General features: G+C 38.3%; 1 protein-coding gene across 10 annotated transcripts; it reads right to left on the minus strand.

Moving 5' to 3' along the window:
* Nucleotides 1-3801: 3801 nt before the first annotated feature.
* Nucleotides 3802-22173, minus strand: LOC121190668. Of its 10 annotated transcripts, XM_041051595.1 has the most exons (21): nucleotides 22126-22173; nucleotides 21600-21913; nucleotides 21309-21413; nucleotides 20667-20771; nucleotides 20403-20507; nucleotides 20129-20233; nucleotides 19486-19590; nucleotides 19222-19326; nucleotides 18948-19052; nucleotides 18306-18410; nucleotides 18042-18146; nucleotides 17774-17872; nucleotides 17592-17683; nucleotides 13967-14596; nucleotides 12022-12654; nucleotides 11135-11872; nucleotides 7912-9709; nucleotides 6997-7173; nucleotides 6160-6336; nucleotides 5351-5397; nucleotides 3802-5093 (listed from the first exon to the last, which is right to left on the minus strand). In XM_041051595.1, exons 2-21 carry the CDS (start codon nucleotides 21635-21637, stop codon nucleotides 4567-4569), a joined length of 5901 nt encoding a protein of 1966 aa, XP_040907529.1. In that variant the 5' UTR covers nucleotides 21638-21913; nucleotides 22126-22173; the 3' UTR covers nucleotides 3802-4566. The 10 variants fall into 10 exon arrangements, with proteins under 10 accessions (XP_040907529.1, XP_040907537.1, XP_040907547.1 ...); XM_041051603.1 differs by lacking the exon at nucleotides 20129-20233; XM_041051613.1 differs by lacking the exon at nucleotides 18948-19052.
* Nucleotides 22174-23104: the final 931 nt, after the last annotated feature.

Below are 23104 nucleotides of genomic sequence, written 5' to 3' on the forward strand. Positions count from 1 at the left end.
TTCATTCACACACTGTCAGCGAGCAAATATTTTAAATACTTGAGCTGCACTCGCTTTACTGCACCTTACTAAATCACAGGACCGTTACAGCTTCCTTTTGAACTATTCAACTAGGTCTGATGTGCCAGGCGATGTAAATCAAGCACGCTTCGCATAGTTGACCCTGCTGATGAATGGGGGTTTGCGCTGGGGCCCCGTAAAAAGGACGTGGAAGAAGAACACACAGTAAAGTCACAAATCGTTGCTCTGAATGAACATTCAGGTTAATATTGAGACAGACGTTAAAGTTTAAATATTTAGTTGTGACAGAAAAACGTGGAGGTGAGTGAAGTCACAATGGGAAAGTCAGAGGTTGAGGATTGCTAACCACTGTTCAGCCATCAAGTTTGAGATTTCTGTGTGCGTCTGTCTGCGTGTGTGCATGCTGCTATTGCATTTGTATCTCTGTGAGGACCAAGTTGCAGACCTTGATACAGAGGACATTTTTAAAAAAGGGGAAGACAGTTTGGACAATCTTTGCTTCTGCTAAGAGTAAGTGTTCAGCACATTGTTCGGCACGTGATGGTCACTTAAAATCAGCTTCCTGGAAAGTTAGTTTCTGAAAAACATCTTCAGTCCTTACCTCAATTTGCACAAGTGGGTGTAAAAACACAAAATAAGTCCTCACACATTTTTTAGTTTTAAACAAACATTTGGCTCAACAACATTAACCCAGTATATAATGTACATGGTATACTATTCTTTACTTTTACTAGACCACGTCTTGACACGAACATGAGCACAAAGACTGATTTTCCATTATATTTGGGGTGCTGCATGTTTGTGCACTTTGACTGTAGAACTTCCAAAAAAGATCAGTTGTCTTCAGAGAGGTAAGTGAACTGAACTGCCCACCCTCAAAGAGATCAGAGGAGCTCATCAAATTGGCCACCACTGAGCTCCACCTGTTGATGTTGTATTCAGTTGGGGATTCATACCATTAATGATAAACTGATATAAGTTGATATAAACCACAAAAATTAACTGGTCAAACTCATGCAGGCACGTGTCTTGAGCTTTCATTATTAACTGCACTGGTGACCAATTTTTAGGATATTAGAGAGATTTATTTTTCCCAACGGATTCAGAGCTGGATAAGAGGATGTACATCTGGACTGGTATCCATTTAATGAACTTTTGGTCAGAACTGCAAACCCAGAGTGAAACATAAGAAACCACAGAGATCTGTATGGGTCTGAGTATTTCTTTCTGCATTAACCAAATGTCTGAGGGGTCTTACTTACTAAATCAGCCAATCAAAAATTATTACTCTTCTCCATTAGCTGACAGATGTAAATTACTAAAAAAAAAAAAAAAACAACCATCTGATACAGAGATTTCAAAACATTTTTGATCAGTGCCAGAGGAATCTAAGTTCTTCAGTTCAAAAGCAGTGACATTCACACAAAGGGACACAAAGTCCCTTGTCTCCATTCAGCAAACCCACACAAACACTCATTCATTCAACTCGGAGCTTGCACAGGCAGCTTTCTAATCAAAACAAATCTTCAGAGACGGAGGCAGAGCGAGACAGAAAGAGTGTGAGGCGCTTCGAATGTGTTGTCAATTAGCAGCAGCAGATCAATGGTACAGAGTGAAAGAAAGAGAAACAGGAAAGGCCCCGAATGAATCAAACAGGTCTGTTGTTGTTATGAGGTCTGTGATGTGGGCCCAGAACTAAATGCTTAATTGTGAGTTTTTCAGCCTCTTCAAAGATTTGGTCAAGAATTAGGTTTATAAAAACAATGAGGCAGCTTGTGCGAAGAGGCGTTCAGTGTGCTGGTTGCTACATTGTCCCGAACATTTCCTTTCAGTTCTCAGTCTTCCCCTCCCTTTGCTCCTTCTCTCGCCCCGGCTTTCATTTAGGTCCATCCTTCATAGATGTAAATTCATTACCGCCTACATTCAGATGCTCACACACATGCATGCAGACTCTTGGCTGTGAAAGACAAACATGAATACATGAAATGTGGCATTTATATGAAGTGTTTGTGTCACCGAGTGGAGTGACCGTGTCAGTATGAAATACTCTTCTCTGTGGGGAGCAGACACATCAAGGCAACAAAACTCAGGGGAAGATTCAGTTAAAAATATATAAATGTTTTTATTACAAAAGTAGGCAAAAAACAAAGGAAAAAAGAAAAGAGTACTCTGTGGGGTCAAATTCCCGTCCCGTGGTTGTCCACTCGCCCAAACGGAGTGTCGATGTTCCCCTGGACAGCAGGTCAGCTACCTATCAGTCTTCCTATGATGTATACAGTCCCAGAAACAAAATCAATAAACCTTATGTGGGGGGGTGGGGGGTACTAACAAAATTATATAAATATATGAGAAGGACAAAAAACAACAAACTCAAAAGAACAACACAACTCAAGAATTTACATAACTAATCCATTAAAAATAAACCCACTCCAAACACAATAAGGCCCGATCCACAAAGATTTCTATGATAGCTGGGAGGGAAATAACTGAACCCGGAGGTGCCAAATTTATCAATCTCAAAAATATCAAAAACCCTCAAGAACAAGGGGAAATCATCACAGGAAACACGGCGTCACTAAATGCTACTTTGTGCTCATGTTTGTGTCAATGCTACCAATATGTTCAAAGAAATAGAGGGGTACGCAGGAGGGGTGGAACGCGTCCCCACCCCTCCACTTTTATCCGAGGCTTCCCCCTCTCGCACCGTGCGTCTATGGCGCGACGGCGGCCTGGACCCACACGCGGCAGCGGACACACACGATTCGGCCGAAGCGTTCCTCTCACGCTGTTCACCGGCTCTTAGAATAAGATTGCGCAGCGACCGTCTGACCAGCACTCGTACACAGCTATTACTCCTGTCCGCTGCTCCCCGCTTCCCGTCCCTGCACGTGCCCACTGACAAAGGAAACTAAACTTTTTCCGCCACCACACACACCTGTGTCTTATCCCGTCTCAATTAGTTCCGGTCGGTGCGCACGCAACCTCTCACACACACATACACACTTAGGCACACACACGCTCACACTTAGTAACCCTGTGACATTTGATCAACAGTTAAAAGTCTGTGTGCGTGCGTTCGTGTGTGTCGTAGGAAGATGCATTTGCTTGCAGTATTTGTTGTGTAATCAAATATAATAGGCTGATCTGCAGATTGGAAAGGAAACTTAGGAAACTTTGGAAAACACCAGCAAAGCTACAGAATAAATACATTCACAAAGTGAGAAAGATAAAGATGGAGTTAAAGAAAGACAGACACAAGAAGAGACGGCAGAAATGAGGAGACAGAGAAGGATACAGTGAGGACTAAAGGCATCTGTATGACCCAGCCCAGTATCAGCTCCCCATAGCATTCTGTCATCTGAACTGGGAAGACTGTGTCTGAAACTGGATTAGTTCTGGAACTGTCTGAAACAATCAGAAGTAATCCATCGAGCATGGTTACCTTAAGTATGAAGATGAGAAAGTAACCAAGCTATGAACTTTATTCTTAACAATCTTTTTTTTTTTTTTGTTTATTCTATTTCTGATACAGACACACAGTAAGACACACACAGTGAAATTTAAATATTAATAACAATTTAACAACAAAATTAAAAGAGTAAAAAGTAAAGTACCAAAAAATAACAAATTAGAATAATAAAGAGACATCAGAAATAACAATAAAGTAAGAGAGAAAGAAAAAAAACTTTTTACAAAGGCAAATACCATCGTGTGTACATACATATATGTATACTTGTATATAATGAATACGCATAAAAGTGAGTTCAGATCAAACATTAGTTATTCAGCACATTTTCCAGGCAAAACAATATATATTGGAGAAAAAGTTTTTTGTTTTTTGTTTTTTTGTATAAAGCAGAATCTCATAAGTCAGCATATTTCAACTATCAGTATATTTTACATATTATTTTTATGTACCAGTGACTTCACATAAACATTTCAAAACAAACTGAGGCAACATCTTACGGCTGTAACACAGGTTCTCCACTAACAGAGTCTGGGTTAGCGTAGCACACTTCCATTTTCATTACAGTCCATCCAACATTGAAATACAGTGAACTACAGTATAAAACAATTTCCATCAATCATCTGAAACTTCTGCTCTTCTAGGTAAAAAGTCCTTAATACTTTCATCTATTCAGGCAAATAAAAAAATAATAAAACATTAAATGTATTCAAAAATTGTACACAGCTTTTAGCAGCTCACAAAAATATAAGAGTCAGCTGCCTTCTGAAGCATCAGAATGATTACAACACCATGAACACAATTTATATTATTTGTGAAGACAAAATGTTGACAATGACAATGTTTTGCATGGAAAGACACTTATTTTTCAGTTTTACAACAGTCTACATTAGTTTTCTTTATTCATCACATTATTAAGAACATGTCAGTAGTTTCACTTCACTTCCTCCTTTGCATTGTTAATGTCGACTTATAGTATGAACATGAAAAGAAGAACAACACAACTTAATAATGTTTCACAAAATGATGGAGCTGTGCTTTTGCAAATCAAAATGTCAAGTAGAGCATCAGGTCATCACTCAGTCTAACTCACACAAAGTCACAGAGCCCTTCTTAAACCAGAAGCCTGGGAAGAGCGGTTTTGTGAACTTGGCATGGAAGGTGTGTATGAGGCTCAGCTTTCCTGTTGTGACACTGTAATAACGCAGAGTACCGGCTTCCCAATCCAGAAGCAGTGCTATTTTTTGGCAAAGGGGCTTCTTAATATCTTTGGATTTGTTTCCATGCCTGGCAGTGTATCCATCCTTTGAGCAGATCAGACTCCAGGAGTTTTTGTTGCATCCTAGGCCACCACTACTGTCCCACTTTCTACTCACATCTCTATATGACACTGCGATACCAACCGTCCCTCTCCACTCCACCTCCCAGTAGCAGAGGCCTTTCAGGCCCTCATCACAAAACACCTGAGTCCTCTTAAACCTGTCATCGTTTTCAGGTCTTACAACTTTCTCCTCCACTTTCTTTACAGTTTTTACTGTTTTGTTCCCTTCAGAAAGAACAAGCCTCCTGCTTACAGTGTTTTCATCAAACTTCAGATCTGCACCATCTAACAGAGAGAAAAACAACACATAATTCAGTATGTTGATTTAAAACCTGCACCTACTTTAAGACAAAAATGTGCAACAGTTTTTAAAAATGGTCTCAGATGTCTCATAAAAATTAATACATTATTACAACCTGAACTACCAGTGACATTTAATGGCAAAGGCATATTATCTGACCCCCCCATTTCAAAATGATCATGCATCAGCTCAGTGTTTCAGGCTATAATGAAGTAATATAATTTTGGAAAAAAAAACTTACATTTCTTCAGTCCTGGCTTTAACCTATGGGCTCCACCATGGTCCAAACTGTACAAAATCAAGATAGTAGTATTGTCACAAACAAGAATTTTCAACTTCAGTACAATCTTTTGAAAAGTAGTGATATTTGACACTTGTTTCAGAACTGGGTAGGGTACACAAAAAAGTGATGAACTGGACTAGGACATGCTTAATGTTCGATGCTTTGTGACTTTTGAAGTTACTGAAGTAGCTACTCGTCAGAGGTGATAGAAAAATGAGCTAAAATCATCATGATCATGATTCAGATATTATTGCAGATATCTGCAGCTGCGTTCATCATTTTTTTTGTTCCCTGGAAACACTTCCATTGTTGTCTTTGCTACTTGCAGTGTGTTTTTGTATTTGGTTGTGTTGTGAGTATTTGCAGTACAGTTGTACAGTGCTTGCATGGGTTAATTTTGTACTGAACTGAATATGACAACTTTGACTGGCACCCGACTGAAAGAACTGGACTGAAGGCAGTCTGAATCAGCACTGATCATCATCAACCATGTAAACAGTGATGCATTCACTTACTGAAGTTTCTATTGACGTGCATTTTAACAGATGCAACCACTTAGTTTAGTTTTTGATGAACATGTCAGTAAGTACAAATCTTTGACCTGAACTGAACATCATGAATCAAATCAGCAAAGTGATTCATGATTTAAGCCTCAATTACATCTTGATTTAGTGTAGATTTAATTTCAATATTACCTGTTCTAGGAGAACCAGCTACGTCACTACAAATGTACACATATAAACACACACCCTCAAATCTTAACATACCTCAGTGTGTTCAGCTTCGCATTTGGGTCTTCAGTTAGAGCACAGAGCATCCTCTCCCCTTTGTCTCCTGGGTGATTGTAACTCAGATCCAACTGTTTCAGATGGGAAGCCGTGTTGGACTTGAGAGCTGAGGCCAGGGCAGCGCAGCCTTTCTCTGTCACCTGACAACCTGACAGCCTACAGACCACACACACACACACACACGCACACGCGCACAAACACACACACACACACACACACACACACACACACACACACACACACACACACACACAATCATCAAACACTTGACAAAGTTTTCTTGTTTGTCTTTGATGATCTTTTGATGATCATACCCACATTACTGAATTAGAGGCCTGTTTGTCTATTGTGATAAATATATCCCCATAATTCCCTGCTCCTTCATTCTGAAAAAATGGAGGTTCTGGTCAGTGGCAAATGCTTGACATAGACACCACCTTGAGTATGGAACCACAACTCTTGTTAGTTGTCAGTTGTTAGTTTGACAGCCAAGAATTTTGGTGTGACATTTGATCCTATTCTCTCTTTTGATCAGCACATGAACATGAGTCACCAAGACCACCTGTTCAAAACAGCTAAAATTCAGTCTTTTCACATTCAGATATCAGGTGAAGTATTATTATTACAGTTCTACTCTAAATCAAGGGGAGGGTGCAAAGAAACCATGAACAGCACCAGGCAGGGTTGGAACCCCACCCCATCCAAATAATTCCCGTTCTGCTACTTAATAAATTGATCATTGTTTAAGTTTACCTAAATCTCATAGGTTTCAACTTTTAATGGTTGAAATGTACAGTAAATGCAATGAACACTTACTTCAGAATCTCCAGTTTACAGTGTAGACTCTTCAGGCCATCAGCAAGTAGCTCCACACCTGAATCCAGCAGGTCATTATGACTCAGGTCCAGCTCCATGAGATTTGAGGATGCGGAACTGAGGACTGAGGATGTTAGACCTTTACAGGACTCCTCGGAGAGCTCACACCAACTCAGCCTGTGAAAAGAATTGTTGTCAAAAGTTCAGCCAGAAACAGCAGCTGTGGAAAAGGAAGAGTCACTTTGTGATCCCTTGTTCCTTACACCGTTAAGCTAGGAACATCAAAGACAGGCGTGAACCTTGCTTTGCACCAAGCAGGAAATGGTAAGTGGGAAGTAAGTGAGGGATTGTGTTAGTGGTGTTGAACTTGTGATCCCTGCTCACTGGCTATGGTCTGGTCATGATTTATACTTTACCCAAGTGGACAGATAAAAAGGATTACAAATGTTCAATTTTGGCATAGAACAAGGGGCCAACATGGCAACTGAGGATGACTTCCTTTATGTCCTGGTCATTAAGCTACATGGTTGGGCATTAGTAGTGGGTCTTGAAAATGGTGGCTTAAAGTCTATCAGAGGCAAGAAGAGGCCGCTAAATGCACAAGGGCTGTCTCTGGCAAAGCAGAGTCAGCTGGTGAATCTGGAAAATGCATAAAAGAAGAAATGTGGCTGGAAGGACTTGTGGGGTTTAGAGGCAGGCAGGATCAGACCAATGCTAGGATTAACTCAATGATGTGCTTCTATCTCCCTAAAATCTGGACATAATTATTGGATGGGCGAGAATCAAAATGTCCTTTGTTTTAAGGCATAGCTGTACTTCAGCATTTTCTATCAGGCTGTAAAACAAGCCTGTCTTAAAGGGGATATACCTGGAGCTAAAGGCAGGGAGGGACTGAAGCAAGTTTAAAATACTTACAAAGTCGTTTTGGAGACTTTGACCACCGGCAACATTCCCAGAAGAACTTTCTCTGATTTCAGGTACTTTTTCAGATCAAACACATCAAGTTTCTCATCTGATATCAGCAGCACATAAGTCAGAGCTGACCACTGGGAGGCAGAGAAATTTTCGAAGGACTGTGTTTCTGATTGCAGGTACTTTTTGACTTCTTTCACAAGAGAGTGGTCATTCAGCTCATTCAAACAGTGGAAAAGGTTGAGGTTTTTATCTGCATCACTGATCTCTTCACTGATCTTCCCTTTGATGTACTCAACTGTTTCCTTGTTTCTCTGCTTGTTATATTCTGTCTTTTGCAGCAGCTCTTGCAGTAGGTTTTGATTAGTCTCCAGAGAGAGACCAAGCAGGAAGCGGAGAAACAGATCCCAGTCTCCATTTTTGCTTTCTAAAGCCTTGTCCACTGCTGTCTTGTAGATGTTTGATGCAGGCAAGTCTGCACCTGAAGCGGGTTTGGTCAGTAGATTTTCACCTTTGTTATTGAATGTGTAAGTGACATGAAACGCTGCCAGAAACTCTTGAATGCTCAGATGGACAAAGCAGAAAAAGTTATTCTGGTAAAGCCCACAACCTTCTCGTGTGATCCGAGTGAATAACCCTGAAAAGACTGCAGTTTTTTCTATGTCAATGCCGCACTCTTTCAAGTTTTCTTCAGTGAAGAGAGGGTTTCCTTTCTCCAGCTCATCAAAAGCCAGTTTTCCCAAAGATAGGATTGTGTCTTTGTTCCATGTATTCAAGCATGAATCTGTCTCAGAACTGTCACTTGTCTCCTCTCCACCATACTTTACATTAGCCTGTCTGCACTGCAGCAAAAGAAAGTGTATGTACATGTCTGTCAGGGTCTTGGGCATCCCCTCCTCTTGGTTTCGGCTCACAAAGTCTTCTAGAACTTTTGAAGTGATCCAACAGAAAACTGGGATGTGACACATGATGTAAAGGCTCCTTGATTTCTTGACATGTGACAAGATTATCGCGGCCAAATCCTTGTCACTGAATCTCTTCCTGAAGTACTCCTCCTTCTGGTCATCACTGAATCCTCGTACCTCAGTAACCCGGTCAACTTTATCAGCGGGGAGATTATTGGAAGCTGCAGGTCGGGAGGTGATCCAAATTTGAGCTTTGGGAAGCAAGTTTCCTTTGATGAGGTTTGCTAGCAGAACATTTACTGAGGTTTTCTCTCTCACGTCTGTCCAATCCATACTTTCACTGAAGTTAAGATCAAGACGACATTCATCAAGGCCATCCAGGACAATCAGAATTTGGTACTTGTCATAGTCCTTTATTTCTGATGTCTTCATAAGAGGGAAGAACTGATGAATAAGTTCTTCGAGACTGTGTTCGTTCTCTTTTCTCAAATTCAACTCCCTGAAAGGAAGTGGAAATGTATAATATATGTTTTCATTGGCCGTGCCCTCCGCCCAGTCCAGCATGTACTTCATTGATGCAAATGTTTTTCCAATTCCTGCTACTCCGATTGTTAGCACAGATCTAATGGGTTTATTTTCAGCAGATGCAGGTTTGAAGATGTCATGGTATTTAATGGGTGTTTCTTCTCTCACTGGCTTGAATTTCGCTTCCTGCACCTGTCTTGACTCATGCTGAGCATTAACCTCTCCCCTCTCCCCCTCTATGATGTAGAGATCTGTGTAGATCTCATTCAAAAGAGCAGAGGTTTTCTGCTTATCGATCCCCTCAGACACCCGGGTAAATTGTTCCTTCAGATGAGATTTGAGTTTCCGTTGACTTGCAAGATCAGGCTTCTCTGTAAGAAATTACAAATATTACGAATATTTTCAAGTTAGTATTGAAAGAAATTACCATAGTGTGGTTAATTCATTCTGCAGACTCATTCTTTGTACATTTAACTGTCTCAATAAATGATTTAATGCAAATTATTTGGGGGCGTTCTCCCGTCAGTAAGTACTCATCAGGCTGGTGATGCTCCATTGATACACATGGTAAATTTTAGTGCTCTAATCTGCCTTATTAAAGGCATTTTTAGAAAGAGTTGAGCTCCACTGTTCTCAGTTCTGGGATAGAACCTAAGGGAATGGATTCTGTACATTCAAAGTTACAGCAGGCTAAATTTAAGACCATTTCAAATTATGTCTGAGAGAGAGTTAATTTAGTTTGGATTTTATGACATTCATGTCTGGTAACATTCTAATTGTGAACTAATTGAGTTCTTCAATGAAAACTCAGTAGCTACTTGTTAGTTTTGGGGAGGGGCACAAAAAGTTTAACTAATGTCAGATAATTGTTAAGTAATAACAGACTACTTAGAAATTACTCTTTACTTTAAATTAGGGCTCGGCAACAGGGCATCAAATCAGAAAACAATTTCAGTTGCATCAAGAGCCAACAAAACTAAAACATGATTGAAATATCAAGGTTTTACTAGACTAGATAGTTGAGCAGCAGAAATAAAAGACCTATGCAAGGCTGCCATTGTGATGCACATTCAAAAAATAAAAACTCTTAATAGTCAGTTACAACAGAGACACGCCAAAAAGTAGAAATTAATATTCTCTGTTCTCTCTGTTTTTGTGTTGTGACAAAACTTCAGCCTAATATCTGCAGGGGGCTGTGAGCTGCCTTATTTTCTTTTTGATATCAGTCAATTATCTATTTGATCCTTCAAGTCCAAAAAGATTTGGAAATTCCAGAAAAGCCATGTGATTAAATTATTTTACCCCATTCCTTTATGCAGGGAGACAACAGGAAGTCAGTCAGCTTGACCATAGGAAGTGTTGGACAACCAGGCTCTCTTAAACCAACTCAGCTACATAAGATCTCTAGTGCACATTGTCTATGGTCTATGGGCCTGTGAAGACATGTCCAAGACTTTTTCACCATTTCATAGGAATAAAAACTCATTTGGACATAGTATTATTAGTATTACTAAAACTATTATAATAATTACTATTACTATTACTAATTACGTCATAGTTTACAGGACTGTTGTGACACAAGACAGCAATCACCTGCATTTCTTTTAGATTGGAAATAAAATTTGTATGCGTCTTTTAAAAACTTAATTTTTATGATATAGACATTTTACACATTATGCAAAAATAAAAAGTAACATTAATGTAATAAATTCAATATAGTCCAGCCCTACTGTAAACATGCCTGGGTGTGGTTGTACTGTTATTTATCTGGGATTTATCTGTTTTTAGGAGCTTACCTCGTATTTCTGTCACCCTATCAAATGAGCTATCAGGCAGCCGTTCAGGAGGTGAAGTTCGGGAGGTGATCCAGAGCCGGGCAGAAGGGAGCAGGTTTCCTTTGATGAGGTTGGTCAGTAGCACGCCCACTGAGGCTGGCTGTCTGACATCCGTCAAGATGTCGCTCTTCTCAAAGTCAAGAGGAAGTTGGTCAGTGTCCAATCCATCCAAGACAAATAAAACTTTGAAGTGTGCATAGTCAGATATTACAGATTTTTGGGTTTCCTCAAACAAATGATTAAGAAGTCCCACCAAACTGACTTCCTCTTTTATCATAACAAGCTTGGAGAAGTCAAGTGGAAATAAAACTTCTTCAACACTGGGTTTGCTCCATAAGATGGATAAGCTGGTGACCATATTCCAGAAACCTGAATGTTTCTCATTTTCAGCCCACTCTTTAATGAATTTCCTCACATGGAAAGATTTTCCAATCTCAGTTTCTCCCTTAGTGAGCACAGTTCTGATCTTTTGTCCTCTTCCTTCTTTGAAGATATCTGATATTGCATTCACTTGTGTCACTGAATTTGACACAGTCTTCCCATGTTTCTCTTCGTCGTTGACCTCACCAGTGCTGACATTTCTAATGATGTGTTCTGTGTTTTTCTGGTTAGGATGATTGATGTCTCCAACGTGAGTATATTCATTACGAAATTTTTCCTTCAGGTCTGATACCAGCTTCTCCCGGCGCTTTGTGCCCTCTGAATGAACAGAACAATATTTAGTATATGGTACCAGCTTTTGCAGTATTTTCTAATTAAAATGACACTTTTCAATCAAAAAAAAAAAATGACCAAGAAAGATCACACGATTGAATGTGTGACAATGTGATAATGTCCTGATTTCTTACCTCGACATTCTGTCACTTTCTGGATATATTCAGGAGGAATCTTGTCAACTCCTGAGGGTTGAGAGATGATCCAGAGACGAGCAGAGGGAAGCAAACTCCCCTTGATGAGGTTTGTCAGCAGCACATCCATGGAGGCTTTTTCTTTTATATCAGTCAGGTCCTGGTTATTTTCAAAGTCTAGAGCAAGCTGACGTTCTTCCAGACCATCAAGGACAAAAGCTACTTTACACTTGTCAAAGGTGGGAAGTCCTCGTTGTTTGGAATTACTGAAGAAATGATTAAGCAGATCTTCCATGCTTTGAACTCCTTTTGAATTCAGCTCACTGAAATGAAATGACACGATCAAGTCTATGTCTTGGTTGGAGTTTCCTTTTGCCCAGTCAACCATGAACCTCCTTGTTTGAAATGTTTTCCCAATACCAGGCACTCCCTTCATTAGCACTGTTCGCTCTTTCTCTGAAGCTTTAAATATTTCATTGTAGTTTTTAACAAGTTTTTCTTCATCTTCCTTGTCTTTGTCAGATTTTATCTCGTAGAGTTCTGTGTCAGTCTCATGTTTTCTCAGTTCCTCTTCATAATGACTGAGGATTCTCTCCTTCAGGTGTTTTCTCAGTTTCTGTTTGGTGTCTTTCTCTAAAGTGAGATAATATGGAAGAAATTATTCAGAGACTTCAAAGACAGAGTTACTGTAGTAATGGCAGTAATAAAAGTTAAGGCATCTACATAATGCAGTGTCAGCATGTGCCTTGTACTTCAAAGAAAATGATTGTTTATGTGTTGTATATGTATATGTATGTTTTTATGTAATTTTCTTAGTTCTCTTTACATTTCCCCTGATAGCAAACTTACAATCATTCAAATTTGAATAGAATAAACATTTTTGTTGCATCCAGTGCTCTAAGTTGGATCCATTTCTCCACTTATCAACTAAAATTCAGGAACTCTAGCTGCAAAATTACATCTTTTTTCTTCATTAAACTGTTAATTACAATTTGAACATTGTTAACTTTGAACCTAGGCCAGTCACTGAAAATCAGGCATATTGTGCAATGGAGTTTCTTTCATGTGTCTATATTTATGAATCTAACTGGACCAAAGAAGAAAATTATATCTTATAATTAGGATCAACTATTTAATGACGCCTACACCATGAACATTCTAGTATTTCAAACTAATGGGTTTGTTAATGGTTAATAAATATGTTGCTAATTTGTTACAGATCACATGTAAACCATTAATAAAAAAAACTTTTGAGTTGCAAAGCTCTGAAAACCTCCTCCAGCTGGTTCATCTTTTAATCCGACACTTGCTTTTGGCCCCTTTTACAAACAAGTGGTGTAATGGTGTCCTGGTGGAAGTCTCTTTCTTTGCCTTGCAGCCCAAGTATTGTTCCTGTTCATGCCTTAAAATTGATCTACAGATTATTAGCAAATGAAAGCTTGAAGTTGTTTGTTACAACTTCAGAACCCTTTACAGAGCATTATTAGAAAGTGGTACTATCATTTTGATTTTGTCTCATCATCTCTTTAATCATGCCCTGTGGTCGGTCAAATTCAGCCACCTCATCATAGGTAATATGAGAGTGGTAGTGCAGATCAAAAGAACATTTTAACTTTATTGTCCTGTGTTGCTGACATGCTTGAGTTCACAAATAAATTATAAGCTTACTGTATGTGATATTTTGTGCTTGTAAAATATTCTTCACAAAACTATTCCATGGAATCATAATGGATGTAGTTGTTTTTTTCCTCTATGCTTTATTTCAATTTGATTAAAATCACACTGACATCATAGTCAGGTAATCACTGCTCTGACTTTTTGGAAGTGTGTGCACTTCCAAAAAGGCGTTCTACCATATCTCTGACCTCTGTCATGAGGACACTGTGTCTGTTTTGAGTGTATGTATCATTTAAAAATTCAGTGTTAGTGTGAATCTCTTTCTTACCTCGACATTCTGTCACTTTCTGGATATATTCAGGAGGAATCTTGTCAACTCCTGAGGGTTGAGAGATGATCCAGAGACGAGCAAAGGGAAGCAAATTCCCCTTGATGAGGTTTGTCAGCAGCACATCCATGGAGGCTTTGTCTTTTATATTAGTCAGGTCCTGGTTATTTAAGTTAAGAGGAAGCTGACATTCTTCCAGGCCATCAAGGACAAAAGCTACTTTACACTTGTCAAAGGTGGGAAGTCTTTGTTGTTTGGCATCACTGAAGAAATGATTAAGCAGATCTTCCATGCTTTCAACTCCTTTTGAATTCAGCTCACTGAAATGAAATGACACGATCAAGTCTATGTCTTTGTTGGAGTTTCCTTTTGCCCAGTCAACCATGAACCTCCTTGTTTGAAATGTTTTCCCAATACCAGGCACTCCCTTCATTAGCACTGTTCGCTCTTTCTCTGAAGCTTTAAATATTTCATTGTAGCTTTTAACAAGTTTTTCTTCATCTTCCTTGTCTCTGACAGATTTTATCTCGTAGAGTTCTGTGTCAATCTTATGTTTTTTCAGTTTCTCTTCATATTGACTGAGGATTCTCTCCTTCAGGTGATCTCTCAGTTTCTGTTTGGCATCTTTCTCTAAAGTGAGAAAATATGGAAGAAATTATTCAGACACTTAAAAGACAGACTTAATGTAGTAATGGCAGTTATTTTGGATTCAGGAGTGGAGTTAATGCATCTATATAATACAGTGTCAGCATGTGACTTGCACTTATAAGAAAATGATTGTTTATGTTTGTCATTTGTTCACAAGCCTGTCATGTGTCAGTTCGAGTTCGAGTGCCAGAGTGTACACTCAGTCTTTGTACATTTAACTGTCTCAAAAAATGATTTAATACAAATTATTTAGGGGCTTTCTCCTGTCAGTACATACTTGTCAGGCTGGTGTTGCTCCATTGATATTGATACACATTTTAGGGCCAAAAGATAATATCTTCAGCCTAATATCTGCAGGGGGCTGTGAGCTGCTTTATTTTCTTTTTAATATCAGTCAATTATCTATTTGATCCTTCAAGTCCAAAATGATTTGGAAAGTCCAGAAGAGTTATGTGTTCTATGGTCTAAGGGCCTGTGAAGACATGGCCAAGACTTTTTCACCATTTCATTGGAATAAAAATTCCTTTGGACGTAGTATCCAGTTCTTAATATATCTATGGTGCACAGTGTAACTAATTATATCATAGTTTACAGGACTGTTGTGACACAAGGCAGCTATCACCTACATTTCTTTTAGATTAAAAATAAACTTTTTATGCCTCTTTAAAAACCTTAATTTCCATGATACACATTTTACACATTATGCAAAAATAAAAAATTACATTAATAAATTCCATATAGCCCAGCCCTGCTGTAAACATGCCTGAGTGTGGTTCTACTGTTATTTATGAAGCTTTGACAGTTTTCATCTGTTTTTAGGAGCTTACCTCGTATTTCTGTCACCCTATCAAATGAGCTATCAGGCAGCCGTTCAGGAGGTGAAGTTCGGGAGGTGATCCAGAGCCGGGCAGAAGGGAGCAGGTTTCCTTTGATGAGGTTGGTCAGTAGCACGCCCACTGAGGCTGGCTGTCTGACATCCGTCAAGATGTCGCTCTTCTCAAAGTCAAGAGGAAGTTGGTCAGTGTCCAATCCATCCAAGACAAATAAAACTTTGAAGTGTGCATAGTCAGATATTACAGATTTTTGGGTTTCCTTAAACAAATGATTAAGAAGTCCCACCAAACTGACTTCCTCTTTTATCATAACAAGCTTGGAGAAGTCAAGTGGAAATAAAACTTCTTCAACACTGGGTTTGCTCCATAAGATGGATAAGCTGGTGACCATATTCCAGAAACCTGAATGTTTCTCATTTTCAGCCCACTCTTTAATGAATTTCCTCACATGGAAAGATTTTCCAATCTCAGTTTCTCCCTTAGTGAGCACAGTTCTGATCTTTTGGCCTCCTCCTTCTTTGAAGATATCTGATATTGCATTCACTTGTGTCACTGAATTTGACACAGTCTTCCCATGTTTCTCTTTGTTGTTGACCTCACCAGTGCTGTCATTTCTAATGATGTGTTCTGTGTTTTTCTGGTTAGGATGATTGATGTCTTCAACATGAGTATATTCTGTAAGAAATCTTTTCCTCAGGTCTGATACCAGCTTCTCCCGGCGCTTTGAGCTCTCTGAATGAACAGAACAATGTTTAGTATTTTACACCAGCTTTTGCAGTATTTTCTAATTAAAATTATATTTCTGAATCTAACAAAAATAATGACACAGACAGATCACACAATCTAACATGAGCTGGGAAAATGTCTTGATTTCTTACCTCGACATTCTGTCACTTTCTGGATATATTTGGGAGGAATCTTGTCAACTCCTGAGGGTTGAGAGATGATCCAGAGACAAGCAGAGTGAAGCAAATTCCCCTTGATCAGGTTTGTCAGCAGCACATCCATGGAGGCTTCTTTTTTTATATCAGTCAGGTCCTGGTTATTTTCAAAGTCAAGAGGAAGCTGACATTCTTCCAGGCCATCAAGGACAAAAGCTACTTTACACTTGTCAAAGGTGGGAAGTCTTTGTTCGGTGTCACTGAAGAAATGATTAAGCAGATCTTCCATGCTTTGATCTCCTTTTGAATTCAGTTCACTGAAATGAAATGACACGATCAAGTCTATGTCTTTGTTGGCTTTTTCTTTTGCCCAGTCAACCATGAACCTCCTTGTTTGAAATGTTTTACCAATACCAGGCACTCCCTTCATTAGCACTGTTCGCTCTTTCTCTGAAGCTTTAAATATTTCATTGTAGTTTTTAAGAGGTTTTGGTTCATCTTTCTTGTTTTTGTCAGATTTTATCTCGTAGAGTTCTGTGTCAGTCTCATGTTTTCTCAGTTCCACTTCATATTGACTGAGGATTCTCTTCTTCAGGTGATCTCTCAGTTTCCGTTTGGCATCTTTCTCTAAAGTGAGAAAATATGGAAGAAATTATTCTATCTAATCTACACTGCAAAGACAGACTTAATGTAGTAATGGCAGTAATTTGGAATTAAGGGGTGAAGTTAACCATCTATATAATACAGTGTCAGCATGTGCCTTGTACTTCAAAGAAAATGTTTATTTGTTGCATATGTATATGTTTTTATGTATTTGTCTTAGTTCTCTGAACATTTTTGGTTTTGTTAATGGTTAATAAATGTTTTGTTAGTGTGTTCCAGTTCACATGTAAACCATTAATAAGAAAAACCTTTGGTTTGCAAAGCTCTGAAAACCTCCTCCAGCTGATTCATCTATGAACCCGACACTTACTTTTTGTCCCTTTTACAAACAAGTGGTGTAATGGTGTCCTGGAGAAAGTCTCTTTCTCTGCCTGGCAACGTATTGTTTCTGTTCATGCTTTAAAACTGATATACAGATTATTAGCAAATGAAAGCTACAGTCTACAATATAAGGAACAATATAGTGTCATGTGACTGTCATGATGTGTGATACCTTCAGTGAAAGTCCAGAGAGGAAAATTCCTTTATAATGTTTAAACTTGACTATGAATGTGTTATGAAATTTTAATTCCTTTGTTAGATGCAGGTTTGTTTGAGTACCTGAATGTTTGTTGCGGTTGAGAGGATCATCCTCAGACTGGCTGCTTTTTGTGTTAGCACTGCTGGGCTGTGGTCTTTGTGGCTGGACAGGGCTGCAAAACAAACAAAACATTTCGCTATTTCATTGTTCAGTGCTAAGGTTTTGTGAACACAGAACTCATGTTTGACATTGTTTTCCGTACCTTGGCTCAGTATTGTTGAGGGGTTCTCCCCTGGACCTGTCACTTTTCATGGAAATATTGCTGGGTGCAGGAGAGGCTGGTCTTCCATTCCCAGATGAACTTTAAGACAGATTTTGAAATATTTTTTAAATATCCTCAACATTATTGGTGAGCCTCAAAGTAGAATTTACAAAATCTCTCTATGTCAGATTCAGTCTGTTCAGTTTATTTTCTCATTGTCTTTGTATCTCACTGTATTAAAGCACCAAATGTTACCAAAATATCTTACCTTGGTGTTACGTTACTGAAGTTGAGGGGTTCTCCCTTGGACCGGTCACTTTTCATTGAAACATCGCTGGGTGCAGGAGAGACTGGTCTTCCATTCCCAGGTGGACTTCAAGACAGATTTTTTTTTTTTTTTTAATATCTTCAACATTATTGGTGAGCTTCAGAGTAGAACTTCCAAAAATTCTCTATGCCAGGGTCAGTTTATTTTGTCATTGTCTTTGTGTCTCACTGTATTAAAGCACCAAATGTTACCAAAATATCTTACCTTGGTGTTACATTACTGAAGTTGAGGGGCTCTCCCTTGGACCTGTCACTTCTCATGGAAACGTCGCTGGGTGCAGGAGAGACTGGTCTTCCATTCCCAGGTGGACTTTAAGACAGATTTTAAAATATTTTTTAAATCACACCAGCTCTTTAAACGGCTAAATTTTGGACATTTTCTTGTGGAAATTTTGGAGCAAAATCGGATTATTTCATTGCAACCTGCCAGAAACTCAGAATATTAAAATAAATTGCAGGTACCTATAATAATTTGCAAATCTTTAGTGACAGTCGCTTAAAATATTATGGAACAGATCAACCTGAAAAAATAGTTTTGCTTTTTATACACAGAGATAAAGTTGAAAAATGTAAGCGATAAATGAAACAGTCTGTTTGTATGTAAAGTGATAGGGTTCCAAGTCATTTTTGTTTCTTTTGAATTGAAAGTAGGTATACATATGCACCATTATAAACAATTGAAAACTATTCATAATTCAAGATTTTTTCTTTACAAACTTTTTGTGAGCCTCAAAGTAGAACTTACAAAATTTCTGTATTTCAGAATCAGTCCTCTCACATCGCTTATTTTCTCATTGTCTTTGTATCTCACTGTATTAAAGCAACATATTTTACCAAAATATCTTACGCTGGTATTACGTTACTGAAGTTGAGGGGTTCTCCCATGGACCTGTCACTTTTCATGGAAATATCGCTGGGTGCAGGAGAGGCTGGTCTTCCATTCCCAGATGAACTTTAAGACAGATTTTGAAATATTTTTTAAATATCCTCAACATTATTGGTGAGCCTCAAAGTAGAATTTACAAAATCTCTCTATGTCAGATTCAGTCTGTTCAGTTTATTTTGTCATTGTCTTTGTATCTCACTGTATTAAAGCACCAAATGTTACCAAAATATCTTACCTTGGTGTTACGTTACTGAAGTTGAGGGGTTCTCCCTTGGACCGGTCACTTTTCATTGAAACATCGCTGGGTGCAGGAGAGACTGGTCTTCCATTCCCAGGTGGACTTCAAGACAGATTTTTTTTTTTTTTTAAATATCTTCAACATTATTGGTGAGCTTCAGAGTAGAACTTCCAAAAATTCTCTATGCCAGGGTCAGTTTATTTTCTCATTGTCTTTGTGTCTCACTGTATTAAAGCACCAAATGTTACCAAAATATCTTACCCTGGTGTTACATTACTGAAGTTGAGGGGCTCTCCCTTGGACCTGTCACTTCTCATGGAAACGTCGCTGGGTGCAGGAGAGACTGGTCTTCCATTCCCAGGTGGACTTTAAGACAGATTTTAAAATATTTTTTAAATCACACCAGCTCTTTAAACAGCTAAATTTTGGACATTTTCTTGTGGAAATTTTGGAGCAAAATCGGATTATTTCATTGCAACCTGCCAGAAACTCAGAATATTAAAATAAATTGCAGGTACCTATAATAATTTGCAAATCTTTAGTGACAGTCGCTTAAAATATTATGGAACAGATCAACCTGAAAAAATAGTTTTGCCTTTTTATACACAGAGATAAAGTTGAAAAATGTAAGCGATAAATGAAACAGTCTGTTTGTATGTAAAGTGATAGGGTTCCAAGTCATTTTTGTTTCTTTTGAATTGAAAGTAGGTATACATATGCACCATTATAAACAATTGAAAACTATTCATAATTCAAGATTTTTTCTTTACAAACTTTTTGTGAGCCTCAAAGTAGAACTTACAAAATTTCTGTATTTCAGAATCAGTCCTCTCACATCGCTTATTTTCTCATTGTCTTTGTATCTCACTGTATTAAAGCAACATATTTTACCAAAATATCTTACCCTGGTATTACGTTACTGAAGTTGAGGGGTTCTCCCATGGACCTGTCACTTTTCATGGAAATATCGCTGGGTGCAGGAGAGGCTGGTCTTCCATTCCCAGATGAACTTTAAGACAGATTTTGAAATATTTTTTAAATATCCTCAACATTATTGGTGAGCCTCAAAGTAGAATTTACAAAATCTCTCTATGTCAGATTCAGTCTGTTCAGTTTATTTTCTCATTGTCTTTGTATCTCACTGTATTAAAGCACCAAATGTTACCAAAATATCTTACCTTGGTGTTACGTTACTGAAGTTGAGGGGTTCTCCCTTGGACCGGTCACTTTTCATTGAAACATTGCTGGGTGCAGGAGAGACTGGTCTTCCATTCCCAGGTGGACTTCAAGACAGATTTTTTTTTTTTTTTAAATATCTTCAACATTATTGGTGAGTTTCAGAGTAGAACTTCCAAAAATTCTCTATGCCAGGGTCAGTTTATTTTCTCATTGTCTTTGTGTCTCACTGTATTAAAGCACCAAATGTTACCAAAATATCTTACCTTGGTGTTACGTTACTGAAGTTGAGGGGCTCTCCCTTGGACCTGTCACTTCTCATGGAAACGTTGCTGGGTGCAGGAGAGACTGGTCTTCCATTCCCAGGTGGACTTTAAGACAGATTTTAAAATATTTTTTAAATCACACCAGCTCTTTAAACGACTAAATTTTGGACATTTTCTTGTGGAAATTTTGGAGCAAAATCGGATTATTTCATTGCAACCTGCCAGAAACTCAGAATATTAAAATAAATTGCAGGTACCTATAATAATTTGCAAATCTTTAGTGACAGTCGCTTAAAATATTATGGAACAGATCAACCTGAAAAAATAGTTTTGCTTTTTATACACACAGATACAGTTGAAAAATGTAAGCGATAAATGAAACAGTCTGTTTGCATATAAAGTGATAGGGTTCCAAGTCATTTTTGTTTCTTTTGAATTGAAAGTAGGTATACATATGCACCATTATAAACAATTGAAAACTATTCATAATTCAAGATTTTTTCTTTACAAACTTTTTGTGAGCCTCAAAGTAGAACTTACAAAATTTCTGTATTTCAGAATCAGTCTTCTCACATCGCTTATTTTCTCATTGTCTTTGTATCTCACTGTATTAAAGCACCAAATGTTACCAAAATATCTTACCCTGGTATTACGTTACTGAAGTTGAGGGGCTCTCCCTTGGACCTGTCACTTTTCATGGAAACATCGCTGGGTGCAGGAGAGACTGGTCTTCCATTCCCAGGTGGACTTTAAGACAGATTTTGAAATATATTTTTTAAATATTCTCAACATTATTATAACTTTCTTAACATGTTTGTATACTGTATTACTCAGTATTAAGAGAGTAGTGCACATGGTGTACATTGTGTGATTTGACGTTCACTTCCTGGGTGAGGTGAAAATGAGCCGACTGAAATACAAAGTTCCACTTACTTGTCAGCTCCTGTGACCACGGCCTGTTCCTCCGACATGTTGATTTTAGCCTCACTCCCTCGTAAAGCTGAATGCAAGGGTTGTATCTTGTTCCTTAGTAACAGAATTACATTATTTCTGGCTCCTTGTCTTTGTCACCGGGTTATAGAGTTTAGAGTTTCTTTGCTTAAATCACATTCTTTGTATTTTCTGGATGGCATTGCTTTTGACACACAGCCTGCTTCCACCACCTCCTCTAGAGCACACAGCAGACTTTAAAGCGGGCTCTCTCCACACTGGCTTATTTCTTTCTCTCACCAACCACAGTAGAAATACTATGAAAAAAAGGAAAATGCATTTAGTTCCTCTGACGCACATACATAAAGAGACTCTGGTTAAAGTCAAGGAGGTTAGCCTTTATAGAAGGTTAATGATTAATAAATTCTAGCATAATATGTGGACCTTGGCCTTGATGCGTAACTTGATACAAAGGCTTGGATAAACAGATATTTACATATATAATCATGTAAAATGACATTAATCTTACCAGTTAAGAGAAAATCCTTCAGTTGCATGTAACTCACATGGAAGTGCTTCTGTCTTTCTTGTCAGAGACAGCTACACTTTCAGTTTCATTTTCAGTCAGCAGCAACTCACATCTCCACCCACCTCAGTGTCGCATTGCAGTTGATTTTAGAGGAGGTGGGGGATGAAATTCATCCTCATATATCAGGACATGCTATATACAGGCTCTGTACATTAGCTTGCATGCTGAAGTCATTGTTACCTCTTGTCTTCTCAATTTCTTATCTCCTGTTATCTCCTGTAAATCTCCTGTTTTAGGAAGCCTCCTCTGCTCTCTCTAACAAACAGTGTTATAAGCACTGGGGAAGTGTGCAGCTGAGCCAGTGAGTTCCCACACTGAGTCACTGATCCTCAAACATAACTGGAGATTATCACCCTGTATTCAGAGCATTTAGAAATCTACTGCTGCACAGAGGTGGTGTCCAGAGGTGAAATAAATTTAAGGACAGTAATCCACAGTTAATAAGGCACCAGTGTTGTCTGCTCTTATGATTCACACAATGAAAACATGAATGGAAAGGGGGGTTTTTGTGAATGTTGTTTTTTTATTTCCATGCAGCCTTTGACAACAATGTTGGGCAACAAGTTAGGGAGGGAAAATGAATGAAAGATTAAGATAATATTGAAATCATTTATTTTGTAATTTTGATCTTAGAACCATTTTATGTTAGATTTGATCTTAGAAAGTTTGTGTCACCTTTATGCACATTTTTACATATAACGTGATCAGAAACACAAATAGAAACAAAAAAAAACTGGCAAAACCTGTGCTATATTTCATTTTTAATTTATAATTTATCTTTACATTTAATGCTCTTCAGTAGGGAGGGGGCTGTGTTTTCTAATTGGTATGTATTAAACTATTTTTCAACATAAGTCAAAGTACTTCACTAAGACAAATCTACTGACAAGCCTCCTTATGTCCTTAAGTGAGCATGCCG

The sequence above is a fragment of the Toxotes jaculatrix genome, chromosome 2 (assembly GCF_017976425.1).
Source record: "Toxotes jaculatrix isolate fToxJac2 chromosome 2, fToxJac2.pri, whole genome shotgun sequence".
Taxonomy (NCBI): Eukaryota; Metazoa; Chordata; class Actinopteri; family Toxotidae; genus Toxotes; species Toxotes jaculatrix.